The 9,740-nt window shown below is 42.5% G+C and overlaps 1 protein-coding gene across 1 annotated transcript in view; it reads left to right on the forward strand.

Annotated features, from left to right (window-relative positions):
• The first annotated feature begins 9,631 nt into the window (after positions 1-9,631).
• Positions 9,632-9,740, forward strand: part of LOC112074566 (caspase-6) — a 3,932-nt gene continuing 3,823 nt past the window's right edge. Inside the window, exon 1 of the mRNA XM_024141724.2 lies at positions 9,632-9,649. Coding sequence (XP_023997492.1) covers positions 9,632-9,649 — 18 coding nt within the window. The remainder of the gene's footprint in view (positions 9,650-9,740) is intronic.

Below are 9,740 nucleotides of genomic sequence, written 5' to 3' on the forward strand. Positions count from 1 at the left end.
CATAGTTCACTTCACCCCTACACATTAGATTCAGCTACCGCTATGTATATAGCCTCATTTTATTGTTATTTATTGTGGTACTTTTTTATTTATTTTTACTTTGGTAAATATTTTCTTAACTCTATTTTCTTGAAACTGCATTGTTGGCTTGTAAGTTAGCATTTCACGCTAAGGTCTACACCTGTTGTTTTCGGCGCATGTGACAAATAAAATTTGATTTGATTTGATTACACCTGTCATATTACATATTGCATTGAATATTTGTGAGCCTTGATCTAATGGCCATCTCTTTTGTCTACTCTACAAGTTGACATCGACAACCCATCCATGACCAAGTTCTGTAACCAGCACAACTGTTGCTATGCCACTTGTAACTGTGATAAAGACGACTGTGACGATGAGTTCCAGGAATGCCTGGAGATAGATTTCTGTAGGAGATTACAGAAGATGTGGGGACTTGCCTAGAGTTTCCAAGGTAAAATGGCACCTGGATTGTGTTCATTAGGGCATGCAACAGAAAACGTTTTACAACGGAATATGAAAATAAGTGTTTCTTATTGGAGAACTCCAAGTAGTTTGTCTGTTTTCTTCTGTGTGGTGCCCAATGAACACAAACCTGATTAATGTATTGACATGCTCCCAGTGTCAAGCATTCCTCACAGTTATTTCAATAATGTGTCCACCATCTTGTAGCCTGGTTAAATCATACTGAACGCTGCACTCACCATTGTCAATTGTTTCACTTCACTGGTGAGTTCAGCATTCAGTCTGGTTTAACCAGTCTAACAATCTTGCTGGTGGGGAAGATCATACAACTCATCCATATTACTATGTGTATTACCTCTTCTATTACTTGTCATTTTTTTATTTGACTCTTATTATTGATATTGATGCCGGAGCGGGGCGGGGCGGGGCGTGGCAGCAGGTAGTCTAGTGGACTTGCAAAAGGTTGCAAGATCGAATCCCAGAGCTGACAAGGTAAACATCTGTCGTTCTGCCCCTGAACAAGGCAGTTAACCCACTGTTCCTAGGCCATCATTGAAAATAAGAATTTTCAAGTTTAATAAAGGTAAAAAATAAATTGATGATTGATTATCGAACTTCAATGTCGAGGGAGCCAGTGTAACCAATGTGAAATGGCTAGCTAGTTAACAGGGTGCGCGCTAATAGCGTTTCAATCGGTGACGTCACTCACTCTGAGACCTTGAAGTAGTTGCTCTGCAAGGGCCGCGGCTTTTGTGAAGCGATGGGTAACGATGCTTCGAGGGTGGCTGTTGTCAATGTGTGCAGAGGGTCCCTGGTTCAAGCCCAGGAAGGGGCGAGGAGAGGGACGGAAGCTATACTGTTACATTGGTGCCGTGACCCGGATCACTGGTTGCTGCGGAAAAGGAGGTCAAAAGGGGGGTGAGTGTAACCGATGTGAATTGGCTAGCGGGGTGCGCGCTAATAGCGTTTCAATGGGAGACGTCACTCGCTCTGAAACCTTGAAGTAGTTGTTCCCCTTGCTCTGCAAGGGCCTCAGCTTTTGTGAAGCGATGGGTAACGATGCTTCGAGGGTGGCTTTTGTTGACGTGTGCAGAGGGTCCCTGGTTCGAGCCCAGGAAGGGGAGAGGGACAGAAGCTATACTGTTACACCAGCACACAAGCATTTCACTGCAACTTTTATTCCATGACAAATAACATTCGATTGTTATTCATTTTCTGTGTGTCTGTATAACATGATCTGCTCGTGTTTTCAGAGTGTGAACAATACTGCAACCTTGCTGTTTAATGCTGTCATGTGCATGACACGGAACCCAAACCGGCTGTGCACGTGCGCCATCGTGCGCTATCGTGCATAAATGTATTTTGCCCCCCCACACCAAACGCGATCACGACACGCAGGTTAAAATATCAAAACAAACTCTGAACCAATGACATTAATTTGGGGACAGGTCGAAAAGCATTAAACATGTATGGCAATTTAGCTAGCTAGCTTGCACTTGCTAGCTAACGTTAATTTGTCCTATTTAGCTAGCTTGCTGTTGCTAGCTAATTTGTCCTGGGATATAAACATTGAATTGTTATTTTACCTGAAATGCACAAGGACCTCTACTCCGACAATTAATCCACACATAAAACGGCCAACCGAATCGTTTCTAGTCATCTCTCCTCCTTCCAGGCTTTTTCATCTTTGAACTTATATGGTGATCCATCTAAACTTTTATTGTATTACCACGACAACCGGCAACAAAGTTCGTCTTTCAGTCACCCACGTGGGTATAACCAATGAGGAGATGGCACGTGGGTACCTGCTTCTATAAACCAATGAGGAGATGACTTTCATCGCGATCTGCGTCAGAAATAGGAACGACTTCTATTTTAGCCCTTGGCACGAGCAGTGTGGGTGCAATAATTGAATAACATGGATTTCTAAATTTATTTTGCGATGCTCGCGCACGCGACGTGTCCGGTCTGGTCAGCATGTGAGACTCCTGCAGTGCACACTAGCTGACATTTGACGTTTGTTGAGCTTGCCTCATTCACAGGCATACGCAAACATGTATTTTGTTTTTACAGTATCCCTCTGCATAATGTCACACCCTGAAACATGTTTTATATTATACTGAACAAAAATATAAGTCGATACCAGTCACCTCCAACGTCGTTTTTTAGTGAAATTTGACATTATGTCCAACCAGCCTCACAACGCAGACACGTGTAACCACGCCAACCCAGGACCTCCACATCTGGTTTCTCACCTGCGGGTCGTCTGGACAAGCCACCCGGACAGGAGGAATATTTCTGTCTATAATAAAGCCCTTTTGTGGGGAAAAAGTCAGTCTCAATGGCTGTGCCCTGCCCAGTCATATAAAATCCATAGATCAGGGCCTAATTTATTTATTTTAATTCACTGATTGGCTTATATGTACTGTAACTCAGCAAAATCGTTTAAATTCGCTGCTGCATGTTATTTATTTTTGTTTAGTATATATTTGACTCTGTTATACGGTTCCAGTGGCTACAATGTGGCTTATACTACGGAAGTTTGTAACGAGCAACGCTTGACTGCCATGCCCAGTTGCCAATGTATATCCAGTTTTTGAGTAGATGCGCAATCAGCTTAAGGGGCGGGAAGTGTCATTCTCCTTCAGTGTTAGTAAAGCCGATACATTTTACACATTTTGTGTACACATTGAAAGGAGAGTAGACATCACAACTCATGTTCGTGTCCAGGGAAAAAGACACTAAAGGTCAGAAACGTCATTTTTAAGTAATAACAATACTATATGTCATGTCCGTGGTATTAGTAGTGCTGAGTTTAATGTAATGTTGTGATCGACACTTGGAATCTATAAGACAAATATGAAAGAATGAATTTCTCAGAAGACATTCGGACCCTCCTGGGAGGGAAAGGAAGTAAACAAAGAATAAAAAATGCACTTGGCTGAACTGCATGTCATGGATTTCACACATTTCCCTCCATTTACCTCGCTTATCTTTCATTGTTGCTAATACGTTTATATAAGGTGTAATGTATCCGCATTGGTGTGCTGTTTGTACTATTGTTAAACAGTAGCCAGGTTGTTGTTCAACGTCAGAATTAATCGGCGTCCCGAAACTCTAACGCAATAGCCTGGGCCTAAGGTTACTGGACAGATAAGAGACAAGACCAAGATTTTATATACAGTGTTAGTCAATTTATAGTGTACAAGACTTATTTCACAGTCTTTAAATCTTCCTTATTGTCTCATGTGGGATTTTCGTCTCTTCCAACTCACGGAAGCTTGGAAAAGACAGCAACACATCACAGAGGCAGGTGAGTAATGTACGTGGCATGTTCAGGTTTAGGTAGGTCTAAGGTGCTCAATGCACTTAGTAGGAGAACATAAATCGACTTGATGTAACATTAACGCCAAAACAGAAAGACTGTTTGAGGTACTGTTTTAACGAAACTACCTTATCTCATGAAATGTCCTTTTACGAGACTCAAAGTACACGCTWATTATGTAATGGRTAACACAAACCTGTAGTTATTTCTCCGTTTGGCGTTTGCACTGAGCAATCACCTGAATCAAAAGCAGTATACCCTCCTCGTGTGCTCTCAATAATAACCTTAACACAAGGAACATGAGGAAATGGAGTGGCAGACTTTTCCCTTTTTCCCTGACCTCATTTGGAAGAATTGTCCAAATCCTGCTTCACCCCACACCTGCAACAGCAGCACAAGTAAAGAGCATGTGAGATAGGAGAGCATTGTCATTTTTTACTACTGGTCTTAACACCTGTATCCAGCCTATTGAAAACCACCAGGACTGGGTGCCCATTGAACAATGGCTGCTTGACCCTGGAGTTATAGCCGAGGCTACTAATTCACAAACCTGTTTGCAGAGCTTAACAATAGACCCCCCCAAAAAAATAAATCTGATCCCAAAAGCTTTGGAGAGAATTTGCATCGAACCTGCCAAGTGTTGAGATATCAGAAAGCTGTAAAACCACATTAGAGGGCTTTGAGAAGTCATAAAATAAATATTCATGCAAATTMTCATACCTGTTCAGATTGTATGTTCCTTTCTCGTTATCAGGTCCTAGTGAGAACCTTACAGAAACAGATGGGTATTTCTCCAGGTAACTATTAGTAATAATATGACTCATTACATTGTTATAAATGACTTGAATGTAATGAACACGTGGTTGAAATAAGTTCAAGTATGAGAAACACCCATGATGTGAGTGTCCGATGCAGGAATAATATTTTATTAGCGCGTGACCGTTCGAGGCTGCACAAAGACGGCACGAAAAGAACGAACTAAAGTCCGAACGGATACACAGTTCAACCTCCAACTCGTTTTAGACCTGAGAATTTACATATATGTCCAACCCAGCCTACAAACCCCGCAAGACCACGTAGTACCACTGCCAACCCAGGACCCTTCCACATCTGGAGTCGTATCTGCACCTGGAGGCGGTTACCGGCAGTCAGAAAGAGAATGGCGCGGAGAGACCCAAGTCCACAGACGACGCACAGTTAGAAATTCCAAACGAAAGCAAACCAGAGTAGCCAGGAATGCACTTTGACTGGTCGCTCGGGTATAAAATAAAAGCGCCTTTCTTTAGGTCGGCGCAGAACAAAAAAGCCATAGGGCAGTTGGCTGTCCTAGTAGTGGGCAATGGTGCACACTCAGTAGGGCCCTGGTCCATTCATCTTGTTCTCATGTAGTATGAGCAATCCATAGATCCATAGGGGAGCCTGCCCTACACTGCCCTCAACTTTATTATTTTACATGGTAATCCGCTTCTCAACCTCTCCTCCCTCTCCCCGGTAGGAGTGGCATTATATCTTCGGCACCATGGCTAGTGGTTGGGCAGGTATATGTACTGTATAACCATAGCTCAGACAAAAAAATCGATAAATAAAAATAAAAAACAAAAAAAAAATAAAAATAAAAAAAAAGACAAAAAAATAAACAAAAATAGTAAAAATATACATATAAAATAAATTAAAAAAAAATAAAAAAATAATAACATAAATAAATATGAACTAACAATAATATAGATAATATCGAGATATAACGGACTCACAATAGATACAATGTTGTGGCGTGCCTCTATATCCATTACGGATCACCGTCAGCACTGTATCACGACCCAACGTTCGACCGCCTCACCATGCCCAAGTTGCCCAAGCCCTGTATCCAGTTTGTTGACTCCTGTAGATGAGACGTTCCAATCAGCTTAACAGGGGCGGATAGTGTCATTCATCCGTCCAGTTGTGTTAGTGTTAGCCTACAAGCCCCGCATACATTTATCACCACATTTTGTATTGTACACATCGCTACAAGCACGAGAGTAGACAGCAACTATGTCACGTCTAAGATGTCCAGGGAATCAAGCAATTAAACCCAGAAAAACAAGAACTAAAGGTAAGAAAAAAGTCATATTTTTAAAGTCATAGGCAGAGATACTATAGTGGTGATTGTCTCAGCGGTATTTAGTCTTGAGTTTAAGTAATTTGTGATCACGGATCATATAAGACACATATGATATCATGAGATGTAACGTCTCAGAAGGATCATTCCGACCCTCCTGGGGAAAGGCGGCGAAATAAAAAGTTGTAGGGTAATAGCAAGCAAAAGAGAATAAATCACTTGCTGAATGTGCATGATTTCACAAATTTCCCCTCCAGTACCCGTTATCTTTCATTGTATCTAATACGTTATCAAGGGTATTTACCGCTTGGGGGTCGGTCTTAACATGTTACAGAGCCAAGGTTGTTGTTCACCGTCAGAATTAATCGCGTCCCGAAACTCTAACGCAATAGCCTGGGACTAAGTAACTACAGATAAGCAACAGACCAAGATTTTATATAGTGTTAAGTCAATTTATCAGTGTAACAGACTATTTCACAAGGTCTCAATCTTACTATTGTCTCATGTGGTTTCGTCGTCTTCCAAACTCACAGGAGCTTGGAGAGACAGCCAGCACACATCACTGAGGAACAGTGAGTAATGTACGCGCGATGTCAGTTAGTAGGTCTACGTGCATACTTGCCCACACCTCAATGAGTTGACAAGATAGACCAGAACATTATCTTTGCAGCCAGACCTCCAACCTTCCTCTTTCTCGCTTAAGTTTGAAATAAACCCACCTAAAACACAACCATTTTAACAAGAAATAAAAAGACTGTTCTGAGGTACCCGTTTAACGGGCAGAAACGTTTCCAAAAGCTCTATACTTCATTATAAACTGGCCAGTCCAGGCCAAACTGTCGAAGGCTGTTTACGAGAGCCTCACACACCGTGTCCCAGACGCACCTAAACCTCTCTACTCTTCTATCTCTCCCCCCTTTCTCTGTATTCCATGTCTCTCTCACGCTAACAAATCTAGAAACCATCTGTAGGAACTTATTTGTCCCATTCTACGTTGTGGAGGCCGACAATATATGACACTGAAGCAATACACCGACGTGATATCAGACAAGAGTTATTTAACCTTCCAATCAGTTGTGCTCTCACCAAATTTAATTTAAAACCTATAAGCACAACGGAACATGAGGAAATGGTAGGGCAATCGGCAGACTTTTCCCTTTTCCCGATGTAACCTCATTTGGAAGAATTTCCAAATCCCTGCTTCAACTCGCCACACCTGCAAACAGTCAAAAACACACACAAGTAAAGAGCATGTTGAGAGCATGAGGAGCAATTGTCAGGTTTTACTACTGGTCTAATACACCTGTATTCACAAGCCTTTGAAAACCACCAGGACTGTGCTTGATTGAACAATGGCTGCTTGACCCTGGCCGGAGTTTTAGAAGGCCGCGAGTGCACAATAATTCACAAACCTGTTTGGCAGAGCCCTTAAACAATAGACCCCCCCCCCAAATAAATTGATCCCATAAAGCTTTGGAGAGAATTTGCATAACCTGCATATGTTGTAGACGCTGCAGATATCAGACTGGGAAAGAAACCCGAACTGAAAAAAACCCACATTAGAGGGCTTGAGAAGTCAGAAAATAAAAGATTCATGTCTATATCAATTGAAGTGCATACGCGAGGGGACGGAGGTAGGCTGTTCAATTGTCATGTTCCTTGTCCTGGGTATGCAGGGCGGCCTGAGGGGTGAGAAGAACCTGGTAGCAGGAAGACAGAGCTGAGGGGATATTTCTCCAGGGTGAACTATTAAATTAATAGTATCATAACATTGTTGCAATAAAACTGACTTGATGTAATGAACACGGTGGTTGAGGAATAAGTTCAAGTATGTTGCACGAGGAACTTGGAAATGGAAGCAGATAAAGTTTAGTGGCAGACAGATTACTGGGAGGGAGTGGTAACGGGGATAACGAAAATCGACACCGTCTGGAAACTTGTGTCATGCTACACCCAGATTATTGGGACAAAAGACAAGGTATATGATGGTATTTACATCGTTTTCTTTCAGCATCGTGCTCTGATGGGACCCTGAAGGAGCGGACGATAATAAGAAATGAAGCCACAAACGGCCGAGATTCAAAGGGCCTGGCGGTCTCATCTTATCACCAGAGACGCCATCCTCTTTCTGGGAACACATCGCTAGGAGTCCCCCGCAACGGCGACCAATGGCTGACCGACCCAACATCTGTCAAAATGGCGATAGTAGCATGGCATTCCGAATGTAGTGGACCGTGCGTTCATAACTCCCTATTAGACCGGTTCAGTCAACTGTAGTGCTGGGGCGATAATGTTTAAAATGACTCAGTGGAAAATCTCTATACCATAGAGTGTGACGGATGGAGCACGTTGATGGTCGCTTCTGATTCGAGTGTATGAAAGAGAGCGATACTTGAAACTTTGAAAAAGAAGAGAGTACTCCAGGCCTTTGAAATCTTGAAGGTGGAGGAATCTGATAAAATCACTGTGGTAGAGGAAGCTGAAATTAGTGCAAAAACAGCACAGGGCACCAAGTCGATGTCGACTACCAACGCTCAGAAAAAGTCCGGGGATGACATGGGGTGACACAGAGTATACTGGTATCGCAAGGAATGAAGTCACAAGTCAAGGTATAATAATAAAACATTCAGAAAATGATATAAGATAATAGCCACGTTGTTGGCATTGTACTGACTCTCGGTTCTTCTCTTGTCCTCCTCCTCCGAAAAATTAAGGAACAGAGAGAAAAAGTTTAGATGCACTGCAAGATTATGAAGAGTGAGAATGAGAGGTTTGGTTGAAGAGAATCGCACCCACAAGCTTAAGTAATAATTAGATCTATTGCTGACAGATATGCTAGGTGCAGGAGAATAAAAACTGACTTCGATCAAAGAAAGAGCAGCATTATACTCCTGATTCTCAATACACGATGTAACACGCCTGTGGAGAGAGGGGGAAAGATAAAAGAAGATGAGTGCAATAGGGAGTAGCCATACTTGACAACTACATGAGTGAGAGAGTATCTGTCTGTTAAGGCGGAGATTTTTTGCCATTGCAGAGAGAGGTGAGATAGAGGAAAAAACGACGATGTTCTAAGAGGCTTGGGGGGTGGCGAAAGAGAAATGGAGAGATGAATCATCAAAGAATGGAGGGGAGAGGAATCAGCTGATTGAGAAGAAATGTGAGACTAAGAAGGTGAAAATAGGAAGGAGGGGAAAAGATGGTGAAGCATCGTAGCTGTGAATAATGAAGAAGTGACAGGAGGAGAGCAGGATTATAACTCGAAAGATGACTTGGGTATGGGACGAATCTGCTTACCCTCATCTGATTTTTATCCAGAACTGTGCGCGTCCAACGCTTCAGATTATCAAAGGCCTGCACTTCAAAGTTTAATCGACTCAAATCTGAATCAAGAAAAATGCAAGGCTCCAAACATGTTAGGCAGAGCATTTTAAGAACATCAGCACTTACAGTTGACTGAAACCGGTTATAGGGAGTTAGTGAAGCAACGTCTATCTGATGCCGAGTGTAGTACCTTTTGACCAGGTTGGAGCGCGTCAGCATTAGGTCCCGTTGCGGGCGGGGCATCCTCACATGCCAGAAGAAGTTGTTCCTGCGTTGAAGATGAGCAGCCGGCCTCTGCCGCTTGTGGTTCATCTCTAAACTCGTCCGCAGGTCCATTAGAGAAAAAAAACTGCTGGAAAGAAAAACACTGTAAATACCAATAACCTTGTTATGCCATAATGGGTGTAGATGAACAAGTAACGGTGTCGATTACTTATCCCGTCACCCACAAGTAAGTCACGTGATTGCACTTAAACTATCGTTCACTTCAAAATGTTCAACATACTG

Source organism: Salvelinus sp. IW2-2015, unplaced genomic scaffold (assembly GCF_002910315.2).
Source record: "Salvelinus sp. IW2-2015 unplaced genomic scaffold, ASM291031v2 Un_scaffold2685, whole genome shotgun sequence".
NCBI lineage: Eukaryota > Metazoa > Chordata > Actinopteri > Salmoniformes > Salmonidae > Salvelinus > Salvelinus sp. IW2-2015.